The 24,880-nt window shown below is 41.4% G+C and overlaps 1 protein-coding gene across 2 annotated transcripts in view; it reads right to left on the reverse strand.

The window, feature by feature from the left end:
* Positions 1–20,650: 20,650 nt before the first annotated feature.
* The window catches only part of PPP4R3A (protein phosphatase 4 regulatory subunit 3A), a 34,562-nt gene continuing 30,332 nt past the window's right edge, over positions 20,651–24,880 (reverse strand). For both annotated transcript variants that reach the window (XM_055556362.1, XM_055556361.1), the window contains exons 12-15: positions 24,049–24,191; positions 23,209–23,399; positions 22,578–22,804; positions 20,651–21,374 (exon numbers count right to left, since the gene is read on the reverse strand). In XM_055556362.1, the coding sequence (XP_055412337.1) occupies positions 21,264–21,374; positions 22,578–22,804; positions 23,209–23,399; positions 24,049–24,191 (672 nt within the window). In that variant the 3' untranslated portion in view covers positions 20,651–21,263. The remainder of the gene's footprint in view (positions 21,375–22,577; positions 22,805–23,208; positions 23,400–24,048; positions 24,192–24,880) is intronic.

The raw sequence follows: 24,880 nt of genomic DNA on the forward strand, positions 1-24,880 counted from the left end.
GCTTAACAGTTTAATGGACTCCTCCTTCCTTTGAAACTAAGACCTAGCCGAGCATAAGGTTTTAGGGACAAGAAACAAAATTTTGCGGGTGAGTCACTAGGAGTAATAGTGGTGCCACTCCCGTCTCCAGCCCTTGATTGCTGGAGCCTTGAATCCTGGCTGTTGGAGAAACAGCAAGCATTCAGACTCAGAACATGTGTAGCTGTCTAGAGACCTTTGCCCGACCCCTACATGGTACTGCTACCTAGCTGATGCTGTAACTGAGTCTTCCAAAGGCTATTCCAGCATCTATCTAGCCAACTGCTTCAGGATGGTGGGGAACCTGGTCAGAGCACTGAACTCTGTGATTACAAACCCATGCATTTGGAGAAGACCAAAAGACTCACTGGAAAACACCCTGATGCCAGGAGATTAAAGGCAAAAGGAGAAAAGGGCGGCAGGGGATGAGATAGTTGGATAGCAATCACCAACTCAAGGGACATGAACTTGAGCAAACCCCTGGAGATAGTGGAGGACAGAGAAGCCTGGTGTGCTTCAGTGAATGGAGTGGCAAATAGTCGGACATGACTGAGCGACTGAAAACAGCAACAAGCCTATGCGTTTACTTCACTTGCTGAGAAGTGAGCTCCTTGATCAGAAGCAGTGTGTGTGGAGTACCATGACCATGGATGAGGCATTCTGTAAGTCCACAGATGGCAGTTTCGGTAGAAACATTGTGTGCAGGGAACACAAGTCTGTATCCAGAGTAAACGTCCATTCCAACAAGAATAAAACATTGCCTCTTCCATGGTGGAAGCTGTCCAGAGTAATTAACTGACTACGAGGTAGGTAGCTGGCTGATCATTCCAGGGAATGGTGCCCTGTTCATCAGGGACTCACTGTTGGTCTCTAGTTGGACACAGATTAGACACTCTGACAAATTGGACACTTAGAAGTGGCTGTAGCCAGGTTGACCTGGTGAGTAGATGTCCATGTTGCTGAGCCTGTACATAACCCCCTGCCCTGCCACCGTGACCACTTTGCTCACTTGGTGATGACAGGGTTGACGGGGGAAGGAAGCTGACAGGTATCCACAGAATGTGAAAGTCACTCAGTCATGTCTGGCTCTTTGCGACCCCATGGACTATACAGTCCATGGAATTCTCCAGGCCAGAATACTTGAATGGGTAGCCTTTCCTTTCTCCAGGGGATCTTCCCAACCCAGGGTCTCCCGCATTGCAGACAGATTCTTTATCAGCTGAGCCACCAGGGAAGCCCAAGAATACTGGAGTGGGTAGCCTATCCCTTCTCCGGAGGATCTTCCCAACCCAGGAATCGAACTGGGGTCTCCTGCACTGCAGAAGGATTCTTTATTGGCTGAGCTATCAGGGAAGCCCTATCCGCAGAATGGGTCCTCCTATTCCCTTGATTACATCTCCCTCTGCTGAAGCCAATCATTGGTGAATGTTCCCGGGGGAGACAAATATCCCTGTGGCTTTCGCTCATTCATAGAGGTTTGCTCAGGTACCTCTCTGCAGGCTTCCTGTTACCAGTGCTCCAGTCATGTTCCTTCCAAGTGCCTGACCATCCAGCCACACCATTGGTTGCAGCTCATAAACTGGTATATAATCGCATACCTGGCCATTTCTCCTCCCACACAGAATGGACGGCTTGGTTCACTGCTCCAGGTTCTGTCCACTGTGGGGATCTCCCTTGGCCCCCACCACTCTGGGATCCAGTGACTCCTATTTCACTTAGATTGCCCAATTTAGTGGCAGCAGCTCCCACCAAAACTTCTGACCTACAGAAAAGAGTAAAGTCCTTGGGTGTAGTGAAAGGTGTATCATATCCACCCAGGGTGAGTGAGCAGATATTTTTTTAAAATTCTAATATTTATTTATTTGGCTGAGTTAGGTTTTAGTTGTGATGCATGGACTCAGTATCTCTGTGACATGTGGGATCTTGGTTCCCCAACCAGGGTTTGAACCTGTGTCCCCTGCATTGGAAGGCAGATTCTTTTTTTTAATTTATTCATTTTTAGTTGAAGGATAATTGCTTTCCAGTATTGTGTTGCTTTCTGCTGTACAGCAACATGGATCAGCCATATATGTCCTGTCCCTGTTGAAACCCCCTCCCAGCCCATCCCACCCGTCTAGGTTGTCACAGAGCCCCGGTCTGAGTTCCCTGAGTCATACAGCAGATTCCCCCCGGCTGTCTGTTTTACATGTGGTTGTGTATGTTTCCATGCTACTCTGTCCTTTCGTCACACTCTCTCCTTCCCTGCCCCTCACCCACATGCCCAAGTCTGCTCTCTATGCCCGTGTCTCCACTGCTGCCTTGCAGATAGTCTCATCAGTACCATCTTGCTAGATTCCATGTATATGCATTAATAGACAATATTTATATTTCTCTTCCTGACTTTACCTCACTCTGGATAATAAGCTCTAGGTTCACCCACCTCATTAGCACTGACTCAAATGTGTTCCTTTTAATAGCTGGGTAATATTCCATTGTATATATGTACCGTGGCTTCTTTACCCATTCATCTGTCAGTGGACATCTAGGTTGCTTCCGTGTCCTATGGAAGGCAGATTCTTAACCACTGGACCACCAGGGAAGTCCCAAGTGAGCAGATTTTAAATGGCAAATGTCCCTAGCATTCCAGTCTCCCTAATCTTTCAGATCCTTTCCTCTATAGTATCTCAAGGCAGGTCTGGCATTTCAGCTTCCCTTACTGTAGCTGCTTTTTGGTTGGGGTTTCAGCCAGCCAAACTGTTAAGAACCCTTTTAAATCCCCCTGCAGTACAACATTCAATTCAGAACCTCTGCCTAGCAGGCACAAATAGATAAATTCCGTTTGATTCAACCTATAGATAAATTCGGCTTGATTCAACTTGTTCCACCCATTATCCCATACTCTAATATCCATTCCCATACACAGTCCCAGATTCTGTATTTGGAAAATGTATGTGGTCCTTTTGGAAGAGTGCACCTCGTCATGGGCCACACTTTTACCTCCCCCTTAGGGGCCTGACGGGCCTTGAGTCCAGTTATAGACCTAGAAGCAAAGGGAAGGTGGGCGGAGCACTGAGGTGAGGCTGCAGCGTCTTGCAAGGCGGTCACCCAAGGGAGGCTGTTACAGATTTCTCTTAGGGTTAATCTTAGATAATCTGGCAGAGAAGACTCATCAGAACCAAGGGGTTCTCTGCTCCCAGCCTCATTAGGATCTCTGCATATATCCCCACTCCAGCTCTCAGTGAAAATAAAAAGCAGTCTAGAATAGGAACAGAAGGAAAGAGTTTTATTTGAGCCAAACTGAAGACTATGGGCTTCCCAAGTGGCGCTGGTGGTAAAGAACCTGCTTGCCAGTGCAGGAGACAAAAGAGACTTAGTTTCAACCCCTGAGTCAGGAAGATCCCCTGGAGGAGGGCATAGCAACCCACTCCAGTATTCTTGCCTAGAGAATCCCACGGACAGAGGAGCCTGGTGGGCTACAGTCCATAAGGTCACAAAGTGTCACACATGACTAAAGCGATTTAGCATACACGCACGTACACGAGGACTACAGCCTGGAAGACGGCCTCTCAGATAACTGAGGAATGCTCCAGAGAAGCACCGTTTCAGCAGTTTTATGTCTTGTCAGAACAAAGAACATCAAACATGGCAAGGATGCATTCCTTCAGGGTTTCAAAGAAAAACACATCAGGGGACTTCCCTGGTGGTCCGGTGACTAAGACTCTGTGCTGTCAATGCGGGGGGCCCAGGTTCAATCCCTGGTCAGGGAACTAGGTCCCACATGCCGCAACTAAGACCCAGCACAGCCAAAGAAGCAAATGCACACACCCAGTGAGTCAGTGTGGCCTTGGCACCTAGGAAAGGGAGTCTTGTCCTGGAAGGAGGAGCAGCATGGGTTTCTCAAGAATGGAGGCATTTAATCTTTATTTTTAACATAGACATTCTTTACTTCTGCTCAGTGCCCCCTTTTCTTTAATAATTGAAGCAGATGTCCAGGGTGTGTTCGCTAGGCCACAAACAGGCTGTTTTTGTCAGCATAAAATTAAAGTTAACTCATGAGTGAGCCAGAATGACTTCCTCATACCTCAATGTGTGAGAATATCTTTGATCACAGCTTTCAGAATCACATTCCTTCCCAGTTGTGTTCGTCTGCTCAGGCTGCCATAACAAAATAGCACAGACTGGGCGGCTTAAATTGCAGAAATGTATTTTCCCACAGTTCTGGAGTCTAGAAGCTCAAAATCAAGACACCAAGGCAAGTTTGATTTCTGGTGCGTGCTGACGTCTTCCTGGCTCACGGGTGGCCACGTGTCACTGTGGCCTCACGTGGCCTTTCCTCTTCACACATGCAGAGAGAGCTCTACCGTTTCTTCTTATAAAGACATCAGCCCAATCAGATCAGGGACCTCCCCTATGACTTCATTTAAGTATAATTACCTCTCAAGTTCTGAATGCAGTCACACTGCGGGTGAGGCTTTACCATGTGAATTTTGAGGGGAGACCATCTAGTCTCCTTCCCTGGTGGCTCAGATGGTAAAGAATCTGCTCGTAATGCAGGAGTCTTAGGTTCAGTCCTTGGGTTGGGAAGATCCCCTGGAGGAGGGCATGGCAACCCACTCCAGTATTCTTGGAGAATTCCATGGACAGAGGAGTCTGGCTGGCTACAGTCCATAGGCTTGCAAAGTGTCAGCCACGACTGAAGCAACTTCCACTTTATGTTACCTAATCTAACCTTCAACACCAATCAATGCTCAAGCTTTAATGGTATACACTCTGTGAGGTTCAGAATTTAATCTGCATTGTAATTCAGTCTCTCACAGCACAAGGGTCTGGGTTTTATTTTATGCAATGTTGGCTTTACAGATATAGGAGAAAATGATCTCCTTCAGGCAGACATAAAAGCATTTGAGTCACTTATGTGGAATTTGAACTGGAAATTTGAATTCCTGAGCTTATCTTTGTCTTTCCCTACTTTGTTCAGCGAAATTAGGAACAAGCAGCCAATCTTCATGATATTTCTTCGTTTGACAGAAAATGTTCCAAGGTATGGTATACATGATTGCCCAGAACCGTGCCTCTTACAAGTATGTGATTAGGAGTATCCATTGATGATATTTTTAATGTCTCCATGCCACCTCGTACCACGGACTATTTGTGCATTCTTTACTTCTGAAAATTGAGTCATTAATGCCTTTCATCAGATAAGAGAACCAATTCCAGAAATCTTAGAAGGATTAGATCTAGAAGGATTAAATTAGAAAATTTATCCTTAAGATTCTGTTCTCTAGAATGACTCTTGCTACCAAAACCTTTATTAGTTTGCTAGGTCTGCCATGATGAAGTACCACAAATTAAGTGGCTTAAACACCAGAAATTTATTTTCTCACAGTCCTGGGGGGTTAAGTGCAAGATCATAGTGTCAGTGGCTTGGTTTCCAATGAGGCCCCTCTTCTTGGCTTAAAGGTAGTTGTCTTCCCTCTGTGTATATCTGTGTCCTAGCACCCTCTTCTTAGAAAAAGCCAAGTATGTTGGGTTAGTTGCTCAGTCACTTCGTTCTGTCCAGTTCTTTGCAACCTTGTGGACTGAGGCACGCTGGGTTTCTCTGTCCTTCACTATCTCCCTAAGCTTGATCAAACTCATGTCCATTGAGTCAGTGATGCCATCCAACCATTTCATCCCCTGTCATCCCCTTCTCCTCCTGCCTTCAGTCTTTCCCAGCATCAGGGTCTTTTCCAGTGAGTCAGCTCTTCTCATGAGGTGGCCAAAGTACTGGAGCTACAGCTTCAGCATCAGTCCTTCCAATGAATATTCAGGATTGATTTCCTTCAGGATGGACTAGTTTGCTCTCCTTGCTGTCCAGGGGGCTCTTAAAAGTCTTCTCCAGCACCACAATTTGAAAGCATCAATCCTTCAGTGCTCAGCCTTCTTTATGGTCCAACTCTCTTATCCATACACGACTACTGGAAAAACTGTAACTTTGACTAGAGAGACCTTTGTCGGCAAACTAATATCTCTGCCTTTTAATACACTGTCTAGGTTTGTCATAGCTTTTCTTCCAAGGAGTAAGCGTCTTTTAATTTCATGTTATAGTCACCATCTGCTGTGATTTTGGAACCCAAGAAAATAGTCCGTCACTGTTTCCACTGTTTCCCCATCTATTTGCCATGAAGTGATGGGACCGGATGCCATGATCTTTGTTTTTCTGAATGCTGAGTTTGAAGCTAGCTTTTTCACTCTCCTCTTTCACCTTCATCAAAGGGTTCCTTAGTTCCTCTTTGCTTTCTGCCGTAAGAGTGGTGTCATCTGCATATCTGAGGTTATTGGTATTTCTCCCAGCTGTGCTTCATCCAGCCTTGCGTTTCACATGATGTATTCTGTATAGAAGTAAGCAGGGTGACAATATACAGCCTTGATGTACTCCTTTCCCAATTTGGAACCAGTCCATTGTTCCATATCTGGTTCCAACTGTTGCTTTTTGACCTGCATACAGATTTCTCAGGCAGGTCAGGTGGTCTGGTATTCCCATCTCTTTCAGAATTTTCCACAGTTTATTGTGATCCACACAGTCAAAGGCTTTAGCATAGTCAATAAAGCAGAAGTAGATTTTTTCTGGAGTTATCTTGCTTTTTATATGATCCAACGGATGTTGGTGATTTGATCTCTGGTTCCTCTGCCTTTTCGAACTCCAGCTTGTACATCTGGAAGTTCTTAGTTCATGTACTGTTGAAGCCTAGCTTAGAGAATTTTGAGCATTACTTTGCTGGCATGTGAAATGAGTGCAATTATTTGGGAGTTTGAATTTTCTTTGGCATTGCCCTTCTTTGGGATTGGAATGAAAACTGACCTTTTCCAGTCCTGTGGCCACTGCTGAGTTTTCCAAATTTGCTGGGATATTGAGTACAGAACTTTTACAGCATCATCTTTTAGGATTTGAAATAGCTCGGCTGGAATTCCATCACTTCCACTAGCTTTGTTCATAGTGAAGCTTCCTAAGGCCCACTTGACTTCTCTCTCTAAGATGTCTGGCTCTAGGTGAGTGATCACACCATCGTAGTTTTTTGGGTCATGAAGATCTTGTTTGTATAGTTCTTCTCTGTATTCTTGCCACCTCTTCTTAATATCTTCTCCTGCAAGAACATCAAAATAACAACTAGCTACTGATCAACCATTAACAGGAGAATATTCAGTTCAGTCACTCAGTCATGTCCCACTCTTTGCAACCCCATGAATTGCAGCACGCCAGGCCTCCCTGTCCATCACCAACTCCCAGAGTTCACCCAAACTCTTGTCCATTGAGTGGGTGATGCCATCCAGCCATCTCATCCTCTGTTGTCCCCTTCTCCTCCTGCCCCCAATCCCTCCCAGCATCAGAGTCTTTTGGATCCCACCAAAAAAAGATACCCTGTGTCCACAGGCTAAGGCGAAGCCCCAACAAGATGGTAGGAGGGGTGCAATTGCATTTGAAATCAAATCTCAGACCCGCTGGAGACGCTTGGAGGGTGCAAACAAAACCTTGTGTGCACCCAGGACCGAGGGAAAGGAGCAGTGACCCTGCCTTTGAGTGTCTCCTGCGGAGGCACAGGTTGGCAGTGACGTGCGGCGGGGACAGGGGCTCTGGCTGCAGCAGACCTGGGATGGGAGGCGTGGCGTGTGGCCAAAGTCCTCTTGGAGGAGGTCACCATTAGCCCACCATAGAGCCGCTGAGCAGATGATCCACAGACTGCAGAATAATTATATCAAAGAAGTTCTTGCACTGTTGCAAAAGTTCTGGGGCCCACAACAGATTACCTAACCTGGGAATCTGGAAAAGGGACTGAGAACCCCAAAGGAAACAGACTCTTGCAGGGCACAACAAAAACTTGTGCGCATCAGGACCCAGGAGAAAGGAGCAGTGACCCCACAAGAGACTGAGCCAGACTTGCCTGTGAGTGTCCAGGAGTCTCCGGCGAAGGCGTGGGTCAGCAGCGGCCTGCCGTGGGGTCAGGGGCACTGACTGCAACAGTCCTGGGAGCCATGACATGCTGGCATGAGTCCTTTAGGAGCTGGATCATTACCCCTACCATAGTTTGGCCTCAGGCCAAAGTATAAGGAGGGAACACAGCCCCACTCATCAGCAGAAAATTGGATTAAAGATTTACTGAGCATGGCCTTGTCCACCAGAGCAAGACCCAGTTTTACCCACAGCCAATTCCTCCCACCAGGAAGCTTCTACAAGCCTCTTATCCTCATCCATCAGAGGGCAGACAGAATGAAAACCATAATCGCAGAAAACTAACCAAACTGATCACATGGGTCACAGCCTTGTCTAACTCAATGGAACTTTGAGCCATGCTGTGTAGGGCCACCCAAGACAGATGGGTCTTGGTGGAGAGTTCTGACCAAAGATGGTCCCCTGGAGAAGGGAATGGCAAACCACTTCAGCATTCTTGCCTTGAGAACCCCATGAACAGTACGAAAAGGCGAAAACGATATGTTGGGTTAGGACTCACCCTAAAACCTCATTTTAATTTAGTTATCTTTTGAAAGAGCCAGACAGCCGCAATCTGAGATACTCGGGCTGAAGACTTTATCTTCCAGGTCTGGGGACCATGGCTCAGCTAATAACAGTATCCTTGTTGAAAGTCAGTTGCCCATAGAAACGTGGTTTTACTCCTGAACTCTTGAATCTCTTTCATTGATCTGTATTTCCATATATTAGTACCACGCTCTCTTGATCATTGTTGCTTTCTAGTAAATTTTGAAATCTCAAAGTGTGTGTCCTCCTACTTTATTTTTTCTTTTTGAAGATTGCTTTAGCCATTTGGAGCTTCCCTGATGGCTCAAAGGGTAAAGAATCAGCCTGCGATGCAGGAGACACAGATTCAATCCCTGGTTCAGAAAGATGCCCTGGTAGAGGAAATGGGAACCCACTCCAGTATTCTTGCCTGGAAAATCCAATGGACAGAGAGGAGCCTGGCGGGTTCCAGTTCAAAGGGTCACAGAGTCAGACACAACTGAGCGTGCACGTTGGGTTGTGGTTAGCCAGTTAGGGTCCCCTGTAACTCCATGTACATTTCACAAGCAGCTTTTCAGTTTCTGTAAGGAAGTCAGACTGGGGATTCAGATGGGGATTGCATTGACTCTGTAGATGAGTTTGAAGAGTATTGCAGAATTCACAATATTGCCTTTTAATTCTAAATGTGAGAGGTTTCCCATTTATTTAGATCTCTTTCATTCTACGGTGTTTTTATAGCTTTCAGGTTATACACTCTGCTTTTCTTTCGTTAAATTTGCTCCTAATTTCACATACTGTGGTAAATGGAATTGTTCCCTTTGTACTGTTCATTGCAAATGGATAGAAATAACAGTTGATTTTGTTTATTGGTTTTGTATCCTGAAACTTTGCTCAAGCCATTTATTAGTTCTAATAGTCTTATAGTGGATTCCTTAGTATTTTCTATATGTAATATTGTGTCATCTACAGTTTTGCTTTCTCCTTACCAGTCTGGATGCCTTTTATTTTCTTGCCTAATTGCCCTGGCTAGAACCTCAAGTACATGTTGAAGTAACAAAAACAGATATCCGGGTCTTCTTTTTGATCTTAGATGCTAAATATTCTTTCATCATTAAGTGAAATATTAAGCTATATTTTTCTGTAGATGTCCTTTATCAGGTTAAGGAAGTTTCCTCTCCCCAGAGTGTTGAGGGTTTTTATCATGAAAGTGGGTTGATTTTTCCCAAATGCTTTTTTTCTGCATCTGTGAAGATGATCATGTAGGTTTTGTATTTTGTCCTTTCGATGTGGTGTATTACACTGATTTTTCAAATGTTAAACATCCATGCATTCCTGGGGTAAAACCCCTTTAGTCATGGTGTCTAGTTCTTTGTATTTATTGCTAGATTCATTTCTTAGTATTCTGTTGAGAATTTTTATGACCATATGCGCAAGATACTGTTTTATAGTTTTCTGGTGATATGTCTGGATTTGGTATCAGGAAATACTGGCCTCATAGAATGAGTTGGGATGTGATCCCTCCTCTTCTGTTTTTGAGAAGAATTTGTGAAAAATTGGAGAATTCAGTTTTGAAACCATTTGGGCCATATGACTTTTCTTTATGTGTAGTCTTTTGATCACTAATCCAGTCTCTTCATGTATTAATATATAGATCTGATCAAACAGTCTAGTGCTTTTTTATTATTGGTATGATGACACAGGACATTATATGAGTCTCAGGTATACGTCAGTTAAGTCACTCAGTCGTGCTATTGGAGTTTTAGAAGGGATTACAATGAATCTGTAGATTACTTTGGGTAGTATGGATATTTTAACAATATTATTTATTCCAATCCATGAACATGGGCTACCTTTCCATTCATTTGGGTCTTTAATTTCATATGCCAATGGTGCCAGTTTACTTTCTGATTTGGATGGCTCTTACTTCTTCTCTTGCTTTATTGTTCTGGCTAGGACTTGCAATACTATATTGAATTAAAATGATTAGAGTGGGCATCCTTGTCTTGTTCCAGATCTTGGAAGAAAAGCTTTCAGCTTTTACCATTGCATATGAGGTTAACTGTGGGCTTGTCATATATGGCCTTTATAATGATGAGGTACATTCCCTCTATATTTATTTTGTTGAGAGTTATCATAAATGGCGGGAGGAGAAGGGGAAGACAGAGGATGACGTGGTTGCCTGGCATCACTGACTCAATGGACGAGTTTGAGTAAACTCCAGGACTTGGTGATGGACAGGGAGGCCTGGCATGCTGCAGTCCATGGGGTCGCAGAGTTGGACACAACTGAGTGACTAAACTGAACTGATCATAAATGGGCTTCCCAGGTGGCACTAATGGTAAAGAACCCACCTGCCAATGTAGGATACGTAAGAGACGTGGGTTCAATTGCTGGGTCGGAAAGATCCCCTGGAGAAGGGCACTGCAACCCACTCCAGTATTCCTGCATGGAGAATCTCATGGACAGAGGGACCTGCTGGGCTACAGTCCATAGGATCACAAAGAGTCAGACACGACTGAAGTGACTTAGCACACAGCAGCACACGTTATAAATGGATGTTGAATTTTGTTAAATCCTTTTTCATCTATTGAGATACTCGCATGATTTTTATCATTCATTTCATTAATGTGACTTAACACATTTATTTACAGATGTTGAACCATCTTTGCACCTTAGGAATAAATCCCATTTGACCATGGATGTGATCCTTTTATGGAGAAGGCAATGGCACCCCACTCCAGTACTCTTGCCTGGAAAATCCCATGGATGAAGGACCCTGGTAGGCTGCAGTCCATGCGGTCACTAAGAGTCGGACACGACTGAGCGATTTCACTTTAACTTTTCACTTTCATGCATTGGAGAAGGAAATGGCAACCCACTCCAGTGTTCTTGCCTGGAGAATCCCAGGGACGGGGGAGCCTGGTGAGCTGCCGTCTATGGGGTCACACAGAGTCGGACACGACTGAAGTGACTTAGCAGCAGCAGCAGTGATCCTTTTAATGCATTGTTGGATTTGGTTTGCTAATATTTTGTTGAGGGTTTTTGCATCTATGTTTATCAAGGTTATGATCTATAATTTTCTTTTTTTGTGTGTGTGGTATCCATCTCTGATTTTGATATCAGGATAATGCTAGCCTCATAAAAGGAATTAGAAATGTTTCCTCTTCCTCTAAACTTTGAACAAGTTTAAGAAAGAATGGTATTAATTTTTTTAAATGTTTGGTAGAATTCACTAGTGAACCCATCTGGGTCCACAAAAACCCATCTGGACTTTTGCTGGGAAGTTTTTGATTACCAATTCAACCTACTTGCTAATAATTTGTCTGTTCAAATTTTTGTCTGATCTTCCTGCGTTTATGTCTTGCTATGATTTTGTCCATTATTCAGTCAGTTCAGTCGCTCAGTCATGTCCGACTCTTTGAGACCCCATGGACTGCAGCACGCCAGGCCTCCCTGTCCATCACCAACTACTGGAGCTTGCTCAAACTCATGTCCATCGAGTCAGTGATGCCATCCAACTATCTCATCCTCTGTCGTCCCCTTCTCCTCCTGACTTCAATCTTTCCCAGCATCAGAGTCTTTTCAAATGAGGCAGTTCTTTGCATCAGGTGACCCAAGTATTGGAGTTTCATCTTCAACATCAGTCCTTCCAATGAACATTCAGGACTGATTTCCTTTAGGATGGACTGGTTGGATCTCTTTGCAGTCCAAGGGACTCTCAAGAGTCTTCTCCAACACCACAGTTCAAAAGCATCAATTCTTCAGTGCTCAGCTTTCTTTATAGTCCAACTCTTACATCCATACATGACCACTGGAAAAACTATAGCTCTGACTAGATGGACCTTTGTTGGCAAAGTAATGTCTCTGCTTTTTAGTATGCTGTCTAGGTTGGTCATAGCATTTCTTCCAAGGAGCAAGCATCTTTTAATTTCATGGCTGCAGTCACCATCTGCAGTGATTTTGGAGCCCAAGAAAATAAAGTCTGACACTGTTTCCACTGTTTCCCCATCTATTTGCCATGAAGAGACGGGACTGGATACCATGATCTTAGTTTTCTGAATGTTGAGCTTTGAGCCAACTGTTTCACTCTCCTCTTTCACTTTCATCAAGAGGCTCTTTAGTTCTTCTTTGCTTTCTGCCCTAAGTGTGGTATCATCTGCATAGCTGAGGTTATTGATGTTTCTCCCAGCAATCTTGATTCCAGCTTGTTCTTTATCCACCCCAGGATTTCTCATGATGTACTCTGCATAGAAGTTAAATAAGCAGGGTGACAATATAAAGCCTCAATGTACTCCTTTCCTGATTTGGAACCAGGCTGTTTTTCCATGTCCAGTTTTAACTGTTGCTTCTTGACCTGCATACAGATTTCTCAGGAGGCAGGTCAGGTGGTCTGGTATTCCCATCTCTTTCAGAATTCTCCACAGTGTGTTGTGATCCACACAGTCAAAGGCTTTGGCATAGTCAATAAAGCAGATGTTTTTCTAGAACTCTCTTGCTTTTTTGATGATCCAATGGATGTTGGTAATTATTCCTTTATAATCCTTTTCATTCCTATAACAGTGTCCTGACAAAAATATCTTGCATTCTGATTTTTGTAATGTGAATCCTCTGTTTTTCTTGAACAATCAAGCGTGTGTGTTTTTTTTCCTCCACTGTAATCAAGTTTGCCACTTCCAGTAGTGGAACTGCTTGGTTTCACAGCTGTTCTGCATTGGTAGAACTACCTAGGTGGTTCAGCTGAGGGAGTAGTGGAAGGTGGGCATGGGAGTGACCTGAGGCCCAAATGTCAGACTCCCACTTTTTAATGTAAAGATTCCTGAATGAACTCTTCTCAATTTGTTATATGCCTTTGGCTAATTTCCAGAGTGCTGAAATAGTTGGTTTTGATAATTTTTAAATTGTCAGTTTTTAAATACTTTAAAATTTTTAAATATTCAGTTTTTAGTTTTCATGGGGGAGATTTGCAAGTTCATCATGTTGCCAGTGTTGAATGTATATTTTTACCCAATATTTTGGGTATTGACAGCCCCTGCCACTGCACAGACTGAATTGACTCATGAAAATGGATAGTTTTAAGTTTTAAAGACAAAAATCATCATAGCCATTTCTCTCCATTTTGGACTGTATTAATATATTACATAGCTTCCATCTATTGAATATTGGGATACTTGCTTTATCTACACACACACACACACACACACACATTCATTCTACAGTCCTCACACTTGACTTTTTTTTTTTAATTGATCAAACAAAGTTTTAATTTCATGCTTAAGTTATATCAAAATAGAAAGCTTGATCACATTGGCGGTTAGCCTTATTGGTATGCAATTTAGAAGAATTTAAGAAATTTGTTCAAGAATCCTTGAAATTGTTGAGTTATTCTTTCAACTACCATTACCTCACTTCAGGGTCATCACCTAGAAAACAAAGCAAGAAAAGTGTTACACTTTCTTGCTAGCAAAGGGCTTGATCCCAAATGCCAATGGAAAGTCCTAGAGAGCTACATTAATTTTGGTGGAAAATGTGTTATCTTTTTTTTTTTTTTTTTTAGAATTGTTCTAATTTTATTTTATTTTTAAATTTTACATAATTGTGTTAGTTTTGCCAAATATCAAAATGAATCCGCCACAGGTATACATGTGTTCCCCATCCCGAACCCTCCTCCCTCCTCCCTCCCCACACCATCCCTCTGGGTCGTCCCAGTGCACCAGCCTCAAGCATCCAGTATCGTGCATCGAACCTGGACTGGCAACTCGTTTCATACATGATATTTTACATGTTTCAATGCCATTCTCCCAAATCTTCCCACCCTCTCCCTCTCCCACAGAGTCCATAAGACTGTTCTATACATCAGTGTCTCTTTTGCTGTCTCGTACACAGGGTTATTGTTACCATCTTTATAAATTCCATATATATGCGTTAGGATACTGTATTGGTGTTTTTCTTTCTGGCTTACTTCACTCTGTATAATAGGTTCCAGTTTCATCCACCTCATTAGAACTGATTCAAATGTATTCTTTTTAATGGCTGAGTAATACTCCATTGCTCACACTTGACTTGTAATGTTACTCTCATCAGAGACGGGGAAACCAAGCCTTGAGGAACTTGTCTAAGGTACTCAGTAGGGGAGAAGGAAGTCACGCAGGCCATTCTGACTATGCTGTTGCCATTATACCTGTTTCTGCAGTTGTTCACCACTTTCTCCAAGGAAATGTGTTCTTGGTATCAATTTGATTCAGTCAGTTCAGTCGCTCAGTTGTGTCTGACTCCTTTTGACCGCATGCACTGCAGCATGCCAGGACTGGCGTGACGGACTGCAGCATGTCCATCACCAATTCCCAGAGCTTGCTCAAACTCATGTCCATCGAGTCGGTGATGTCATCCAACTATCTCATCCTCTGTCATCCCCTTCTCCTGCCTTTCAAACGTTCCCTGCATCATGGTCTTTTCTAGTGAGTCAGTTCTTCACATCAGGTGGCCAAAGTATTGGAGCTTCAGCTTCAGTATCAGTCCTTCCAATGAGTATTCAGAACTGATTTCCTTTAGGATGGACTGGTTGGATCTCCTTGCAGTCCAAGGGACTCTCACGAGTCTTCTCCAACACCACAGTTCAAAAGAATCAATTCTTTGGCGCTCAGCTTTACAGCTGAGCTGGGCGCTCAGCTCTCCCATCCATACATGACTACTGGAAAAACCATAGCTTTGACTAGATGGACCTTTGTTGGCAAAGTAATGTCTCTGCTTTTTAGTATACTGTCCAGGTTGGTCATAGCATTTCTTCCAAGGAGCAAGCGTCTTTTAATTTTATGGCTGCAGTTGCCATCTGCAGTGATTTTGGAGCCCAGAAAAATAAAGTCCGTCACTGTTTCCCCATCTATTTGCCATGAAGTGATGGGACTGGATGCCATGATGTTCATTTTTTGAATGTTCAGTTTTAAGCCAACTTTTTCACTTTTATCAGGAGGTTCTTTAGTTCTTCTTCACTTTCTGCCCTAAGTGGGGTGTCATCTGCATATCTGAGGTTATTGACATTTCTCCTGGCAATCTTGATTGCAGCTTGTGCTGCATCCAGCCTGGCATTTTGTATGATGTACTCTGCATGTAAGTTAAAGAAACAGGGTGACAGTATACAGCCCTGACGTCCTCCTTTCCCAGTCTGTTGTTTCTTGTCTGGTTCTAACTGTTGCTTCTTGACCTGCATTCAGATTTCTCAGGAGGCAGGTCAGGTGGTCTGGTATTCCCATCTCTTTCAGAATTTTCCACAGTTTGTTGTGATCCACACAGTCAAAGGCTTTGGCATAGTCAACGAGGCAGATGTTTTTCTGGAACTCTCTTGCTTTTTCTATGATCCAGTGGATGTTATGTCCAGCGGCAATTTGATCTCTGGTTCCTCTCTTTTCTAAATCCAGCTTGTACATCTGGAAGTTCTCTGTTGATGTACTGTTGAAGCCTTGGACAATTTTGAGCATTACTTTGCTAGCATGTGAGATGAGTGCAATTGTGTGGTAGTTTGAACATTCTAATTGACTTGATTAATCAACATGTGTGGAGCACATATTGTTAGTTTCTTGAGTCTAATTCAACCTGGTTTGTTTTGTCCCCAGCCTCCCCCACTGCTTTCTAGCCTTCCAATGTAGGTCCATAAAGAACTTGTATTGGGAGGGCTTAGGATGAAAGGTTTTCACTAATTCAAATCACATTCAGACCCTTTTTGAAAGCTGCCTGAGTATTCTAAAAGCCACTTTTTTTTTCTGGGATTTTGGTTTTTATGGGGCACCTACTTCCCACAATATGAGCCAAAAAAGAACCATCCTGGAGGTTAATAAAATTTCATTATTTCCTCTTCTTCTTCCAGAAGAGTACTTTATAGAATGCTGTACTACAATTTGAATGATCATATTCTTCAAGCTCTTTATCAGAAATGTTATTCTTTCAGAAATGAAATGCATCCATTTTATCATGCTTGTGAAGTGCTCATTGAGTCGACACAGAAAATCTATTTACCCGACCAATCTACCTACATATCTGATCATATAAATCTGGTCTTCCTTCTGGGAACTCACACCCCAAGAAATAGACCAAGATACAAATGTTTAAGCGTGTTAGATAAACAAACATGCAGACCACTAGACGTGAAATCTACAGCCTTTGGCTAAGTCTAGGAGAAGGCAATGGCACCCCAATCCAGTACTCTTGCCTGGAAAATCCCATGGATGGAGAAGCCTGGTAGGCTGCAGTCCATGGGGTTGCTGAGAGTCGGGCACGACTGAGCGACTTCACTTTCACTTTTCACTTTCATGCATTGGACAAGGAAATGGCAACCCACTCCAGTATTCTTGCTTGGAGAATCCCAGGGACAGAGGAGCCTGGTGGGCTGCCGTCTCTGGGGTCGCACAGAGTTGTACACGACTGAAGTGACTTAGCAGCAGCAGCAGCTATAAAAGGGGAGAAGGCGATGGCACCCCACTCCAGTACTCTTGCCTGGAAAATCGGGCTGCGGTCCACGGGGTCGCGAAGAGTCAGACATGACTGAGCGACTTCACTTTCACTTTTCACTTTCATGCACTGGAGAAGGAAATGGCAACCCACTCCAGTGTTCGTGCCTGGAGAATCCCAGGGACTGGGGAGCCTGGTGGGCTGCCATCTAGGGGGTCGCAGAGTCAGACATGACTGAAGCGACTTACCAGCAGCAGCAGCAGTAGCTATAAAAGGCAGGGGTCTGTATGTACATGTGAAGAACTATGACCAACACATCAGTAAGAGAATTAGAGGTGCGGAGTTCAGGATGAACAGAACTGAAGTACAATTTTAATAGTTGTTAAAATGATTCAAGATAGGCTAATTGTATGAACCTAAAATACTCCCTTTGTCACTAATCTAAGGCTTACCGGCAAAGGACAAGACAAAGGTCTCGAGTCCTCTCCCTTTATATCCACAAAGAGAATTTTATGGTCAAGAATGAGTCAAACTGACTGTGTAGGGGTGTCTGCTAAGACTTTCCTAGTCTGTATATTGTATGTACATTACTCAGTCTTTCCTTCATTTATTCAGTAAACATTTGGAGATTCATCTGTAGGCCATGTATCATGTTAGACACTAACAACTCTTCCTTCAAGGTCAGAGTCCCTAAGTGTCAGGGGAACAGTTCAAAAGGATAAATGAGTTCATCAGTAGGCAAGGCAAGAGCATTCAGAGGCACATGACATGTACTCACTGCCGTATTTAAAATACATCATTAGTAATCACCAAGGACCCAGTGTACAGCACATAGACTCTGCTAAATGTTACCTGGCAGCCTGGTTGGAAGGCGGTTTAAGGAAGAATGGATACATGTACAGCTGAGCTCCTTCACTGTTGACCTGAAAGTATCACAACATTGTTAATCAGCTATACCCCAATACAAAAAAAAAGTTCAAAAGGAAAAAAAAAAAAAAAAGACACATATGACAGGCAGTCTTTTAGGGCACAGAACAAATGGATAGGGACATAAAAGTAACGTGGCTTGATGGAAACTGGGAAGATGAGTACCCTGATGAATCGCAGCAGTGGTCAAGTAGGGAGCTATCGGACGGTAGAAAGGTCAGTAATGTTACAGCACATGATGTTAGAGCAGCCAAGAGAATAAGGTATCAGGAAAATAATGCATAGTAGCCAATGCTGCCTAGGTGTCAAGTAATATAAACTGGATAGGGTCCACTGAATTTGTGATAGGATGTGACCTACACCACGGTGGGAACATAAAGAAATTAAGCCCATTTAGCATCATGTTGAAGGAATCACTATGCCCTTGGAGATCTTAACTTATGAGAGCAAAAAGGTCAAGGAAAGTTATGTCTCCAACAAGTTATTTTAAGGACCAAGACATCTGACTCCAGCAGTTAGCACATTTGTCTATTTGAAGAGAGTCTCTAGTTTCCTTTCAAAAGGGCCAAGATAAATCATTAAGGCCAAAGGGAAAAATCAAACTAATCTAGCATTGAGTACCCCAGTATACTGATGACTGCCACATTTCATGTGTCAATGTTTCCTATAATGGTAGACAATACTCCATCCCATAAACATGTTTTTATAATCCTCTTGCTCGAAATATTATGGCAGTTAATACAACCTCATATATAAGGATTTTGAAGGTCCTAAATTTTCCCCCAGAGGAATTTTTGATATGGTAAATACTAGAGGTTGGTAACTTTAAGATCTCCACTTAAAAGAAATCTTCCAGTGTAAACTCCTTGCTATTCTCAGCTTTGCAAAGGCCAATGCTTAAATTAAGAATTAAAAAAGAGACACATTCCTCACTGCTCCATGCCTCCCCTTCATTTCCACAACTGAGTTGCACATTGGCCTTCCAAAAAAAATGACACGCAGAATCTGAGTATGATCAGGCAGAGAAAACCCATCAGGCTTCATTCTATCAAAAAAATGCCGAGTAACATTTCTTGACAAGATGGACGTCAAGGTGTTTTCTCTTAACAATTATAGGTTATTTTTTTCCCAGAAATTGCTAGGTAATCACTGAGAGGTGAAATGTGCTTTCCCTTTCATAAAATGAGGAAAAGAACCAATAGGTATCATTAAAATATGTGAATACTTATATTATACGGACATTGGTTATCAAGATAGTATTTATACTCAAAAGCATGATTTTTGGGTCAAGTGGAACTGTGTCAAATGTTTTTCTAGTAATTTATTGCTAATAGTCTTCCTCCATGAAACTTTTTTCTCCTATTGTAGCAACTTGTATGAAGTTTCTGCTTTAGTAACCAACCTGTGCATCATTGAAAGGGCATCTCTTAAATGTTGAAGCTCGATAGTTAATACCCATTTTTCATTTTTTTAATATACTGGACCACAATTCATGAAAATAAGGGGTGGTTCTTTCCACCACCCAAGAACTCCCAGAATACCAAGACAAGTGTTGCATGAGTCAATCAGAAAGATCAGTTTAAACTGTACGTTTAAGGAACAGACATTTCACATGGACTTTCTAGGTAATAAAGGAAGACATAATATAATTAAGTTAGATCCTATTAAGTTTTTGTTCTCTTTATTTACAACATAAATTGATTTAAATTATTAATTGCCAGAACTTGTGACCCAGAAGTATCTCTATACTGTAGTGAAATACACTTAACTCTTATAATGCACCCAAAGTTTCATTAAAAAAAAAAAAAAAAAAAATTAGTCAACAATAAGACTCTCATGACTGTAGCAAGTTGATGATTTCCGGTTTTCTGCTCACCTGTTCCGTGTAACCTGTTTTTGGTACCGCGATGTACTGAGCGCTAGCAAAGGAACGCAGGTCGGAGCACACAGTGCTCGCTGGACTATCCAGTTAAAGTGTGTGATACTTAAAATAGTATCCTTTTCCTAGATAGGAATTTTTATTCACATTTGCAAATACATTCTTCCGTAAGTTCTAAAATCTTCACTTGAAAAAAGTGAAGGTATGTGGAACTGAGATATTTATGTTTCCTTAAAATTTTAGCACACCTAAGACAATAAAAAGAACCTATTTAAAAAAATACTGTTAATAAGGTGGTATCTGATGGTCCTCTGGCCAGGTATTTATTTAGGAACCATCAATTACAACTCCAACTGGTATTCCAAAGGGAGCAGTTAAAAAAAAGAAAAATACAACTAATACAATTTCTCTTACTCTTCACTTTTATTATTCAAAAGTCAGTATGTTATTCTTAAATCATTCATCCTCAATTTTGATTTAATGTACCATCATTTTTCCCCAGATATGAAATTTCAGAATCTCTTTGGAGTACTAATTTCACGTTTCTAGGTTTAACAAAACTGTTGAAATTTTAAATTCCATTCTGTTTCCCTGAATTCTCAAGACAATTGCTGATGTAAATTTTAATATAAAATATTTAGTCACAAAATAGTATTGCTTTTTGTATGCACATAGTTGTAAGATTACTTTGCTTTTGTCAATAAAAACTATACCATCTTTCATAAAACTCTAAACAAATTAAGAAATGTAGAACAAAAATTACACATGGTAAAACAGGTACCAGCACAACGTTAGGTTATATTACATCAAAAAAAATTTTAATGGTCCCAAATATATATACTCAACAACTAAGCATACACTCAGAAGAAAAAAAAATCAAAATGAAACAAAAAAATTATGACACAAATGACCACATCTAGAATTCCACTCAATCTTTAATCAAGTAGGGACAAATCCCCACTTTAAAAAAATCTGCAGTTTGAAGGGCAAAGGGAACAGATAAAAAAGAGGAAACTTTATATTCGCCCCTCCCCCAAAGAAGTTTTCCAAACCTGTTGTAACTTGACTAAAATGTTCAGAATGTATGATTTTAAAGGCAGGTCTCTTTATACAAAGAAACTGCTGGCATTCTTAACTAGTGAAGAATTATGGCAGAAAAGCCTATTCTTCTGAGTCTCAAACATGGTCCGAGAAAGCATACTCTGATTGTAGCAACTGACCAGTCAAACCAGAGTTCCACTTACAAAACCCCCTGCCCTGTTGGCTTTTTGTTTCCATTTCCTTCCCTGAGAAAAGGGCAATGTGTGGTCCAAGCTGGAGAGCTCAAAGGCGTAAGTCTTTCCCCTAAATGTGTAACATCCCCTCCTCCTGCTCCACTGAATTGGCACTTGATGAGCAGAAGTCAAGTGTGTGAGCTGATCGGTGTGTCAGTCATTCACAAGAAACCACTGCTTTGTTGTAGATGTTGTAGTGGGGAGGGGTAGAGAACCAGTTTTCTCGACAGGTACTGATCACAGGCAGTTGCCACTATTATGACTCAAACTTTGCTTTCTTTGACAACGGCAGAGTGTCTTCCTTGTCGTCATCCTCATCGTCCTCTTCATCATCGTCAGGGTAATCTACCAGACCCACGAGGCCTCCCTGTTCAGAAATAAGAATTATTTCAAGAAAAGACTACGTTTTTTAATACTTGTGTTTTAAGTCTGAGTAAAGGACATCCCCCCACCCCAATATACAAACTGGTTATTTCTGGGAAGTGAGACTGTATGGAGCTGAAATTTATTACATATTTCCCAAGTTTTCCATGATAAATTTTTAAGCAGTTGATGGGATTTCCCTGGTGGCTCAGATGGGAAAGAAATCTGCCTGCAATACAGGAGACCCAGGCGCGATCCCTAGGTTGGAAAGATCCCCTGGAGAGGGGAATGGCAACCCACTCCAGTATTCTTGCCTGGAGAATCCCATGGACAGAGGAACCTGGCAGGCTATATAGTCCATGGGTTACAAAAAGTCAGACACAACTGATAAACTTAACACTTTCACATGATCCTTGCAAACCACTCAGGAGATCAATACTAAGTACTGAATTTAAAATTCAAAATTTAAGTTTTAAGACTTAATGCATTATAATTTTTTAACACAGTCTCAACAGTATCAAAATTAAAACCACAGAAAATAAACAGACCACTAGAAATAAGGGTAGACAGGTAGAAATGAGGGTAGACAGGTTCTCAGAGGCTAGGAAAGTGATTCTGCCCTGTTCCTTCCTCATTTCATCCAGGCCCTGCTCCTTCACCAGAAACCACCGTGGCTCACATCAGACCTGTTGTACATCAATGAATCCCAAATGCCACTGTGTTAGCTTAGTCCAGGGAAACATAAGGTGGCCAAAAAAATTGGTTTTTATTCAGAGATTATGTTTGTCTCGTATTTTGGTGGTAAAATTTTGATCCTTCCTAAATGAAATGTTTGTGATAGTAGACAGTTAATTGCTTTTTATAAACCTTGATTTAAGAAAAAAAAAAAAAAGGCATGTCCAGATATTTAAATTATCTTCTCCCCACGAAGTCTTTACCTGGGTATTAATTGGGAAAATTGATAAAATAGTAAACTTTCTGTAAATGTTTTGACATATACAAGTATGAGCCTAAGGTTCTAAAATGCAAACAGCCAAAATAAGAATATATTCAAACTTCTATATGGGTTGTAAAAACTTTCAGAAATCTTTCAGCTGCTGGTGGGAGAATTATTCTCTAGTTCACAAATGTTAAAATCAGTTCCAAAAGACAGTAACTGAAAGGAGTCTTAGTCATGACAATTAGTGTTGAGAAAGCTGGAACATACCTTGGTAGTAATAGCTGCCGTCTGAGATGTACTTTTAGGGATGGATCCAGGAGAGCCTGGAGACCCTGGGGATCCAGGTGATCCTGGAGAACCAGGCAGATTTGTTGCAGGTGACTGGCTGGAGAGGGTCGTCTTTGTTCCACTAGAGAGGGAAAGCTTGAAACTTGGGCTCTGCCGACCAGAAAGATTCGTTTTCAGAAGCACCTCCTTTTCCTCACTTTCTTTTACTAAAAATGAGAATATTGTCAATAGTTGTCACCCATACTCATCTTTTAAAATACCTCCAAATGAGGTGGCACTAAAACACAATAATTAACTAGCTTACTCCTTTGCAAGACAGCAACACTGAAATTCGGTTTGTGAACAAAGCTTAGCAAAATATTAGGCGTCCTTATCCAGAAAAGGAAGGAAACCTTCATTGTTCTACCCTTCCTGAAATATCTTACGCAAGTCAGATGAAGGAAATTTAGTCTATACCTTCACAACAGAGCTATTTAATCCACAGTCTATAAAAGCAAGAGTCTTTTAAAATCTGTGTGACACAAAGTAGATACTAATGACTGTCAAGAAAAAAAGGATAAACCTAGAGTGAGAAAGCCTTCATTTTTCTCTGCCCATCTTTTCAACATACATTTCTTCCTCTCCATGAATTTACTTATTGGATCCATAATGTCATCATCATTCTTAGTTTTGTCAGATGGAGACACTACAGCTTCTCCATCTTCCATGTCGTCTTCATCTGTGTTGAACCACATCTCCTCTTCATCTTCTAGTGTTCTAGCATCTCTTCGATATCGATGATTCCTCAAAATGGAACGCATACTGTGAGCAAAGAGAAGAGTAAAATGAACAGACTTATAAAGACTTTTTTAGTCTTCAAATATTGTCCCAAATTACAGTCTTAATAGATTAATGGAATATTACAGATTCACAGACATAGAGGCTGTGGGAAAAAGAAGAAAACAAAACAGATTTTACCCAGCACAGAACAAAACACTACACTCTTCCATATCTAGTGTTAATTAGTGGAATCAAAATCCCTATTATCAAAATTGTACTGTCACAGATCAGTTATTAAACTAGGAATTAACAAGTCTTAATTTATGGATTTAAAAATATACCACAAGTATGTGAATTCAGGTATTTTGGAAAAAGGTATACAACTTCATTAAAATAATTTGTAACATTAAAGAAAAACTAATAATCTGATTTTACTTTGGACACAAAAAATAGCCTTACTGTCATATCAGTGTTTTGCTTTTTTCTTTTGCATTGTCTAACTGGATATATATGCCTGAGATAGGTCTACAGGTCATATCCACCTAACATTGCCAGGAAAACATTTACATTGATCATTAGAGAAAAATACAACTTCTGTTTATTTCCCCCTCCCTTGCTAAGCTAAATAATACACAAACAAAAAAGAGCGGCCACCATAAACCTGAATAGGTTCAAATATGTAGTAATCTACCTGTCAAGTTTGGGATTATCTTGCCTTTCTCTTTGTTGTTCAAATCTCAGTTTCAATCCTTTAAATGTTTGTACATAATCTACATCTTCCAGTGCTTTCCAGTAATTTTCAACTACATGAGCAGTTAATGATTTTATATCTTCCTGTAAAAAGAATTATAATACAAAACGATAGGGAAAATATTAATTTAGCAAAATATGAGGCTTAACTGCAGTGAACTCATAAACTCTCCCAGAATAGTAATTTCATAAAATTATTATCCAATCTTAGGGACAAATGAAAATGTGGCTACTTCCATATCCCCCAACTTTTGGTGCACCTCAGAATTATCCATGGCTCTTTCCAAAGTAAATGCCCAGGTTCCACCCTAGATGATTCTCATTCAGTTAAGTCTGGGCTGAGCAAGTATACTGTAAAATCACACTACAAAACAGTGCTAGAGATGGATGGCGGTGATTGCAGAACAATGTGAATGCACTTACCGCCACTGAACTGCACCCTTTAAAAATGGTTAAAAGGGCCAATTCTGTTATGTATATTTTACCATAATGTGTTAAAAAAACATGCCACAGATAATTAAGACACACACCAGTGTTTGAGAACTGCAAACATACTACATCATCAAAGAATCAAGTTTTCGCTAAGAAACATGGAGAAACGTCAAGAAAAATCCAGAAAACCTCAAAGTCAAAAACAAAATAAAAACACATCCAAACACTATGTCAACTATAATTTCACTTTCTTAAAATGACCAACACGACATTATTATATCTGTTTTCAAACTATTCTATAAAGGATTCATAGCTGCTGAGAGAGATTATTTTATTTTTTT

Source organism: Bubalus kerabau, chromosome 19 (genome assembly GCF_029407905.1).
Source record: "Bubalus kerabau isolate K-KA32 ecotype Philippines breed swamp buffalo chromosome 19, PCC_UOA_SB_1v2, whole genome shotgun sequence".
NCBI classification, from domain to species: Eukaryota; Metazoa; Chordata; class Mammalia; order Artiodactyla; family Bovidae; genus Bubalus; species Bubalus kerabau.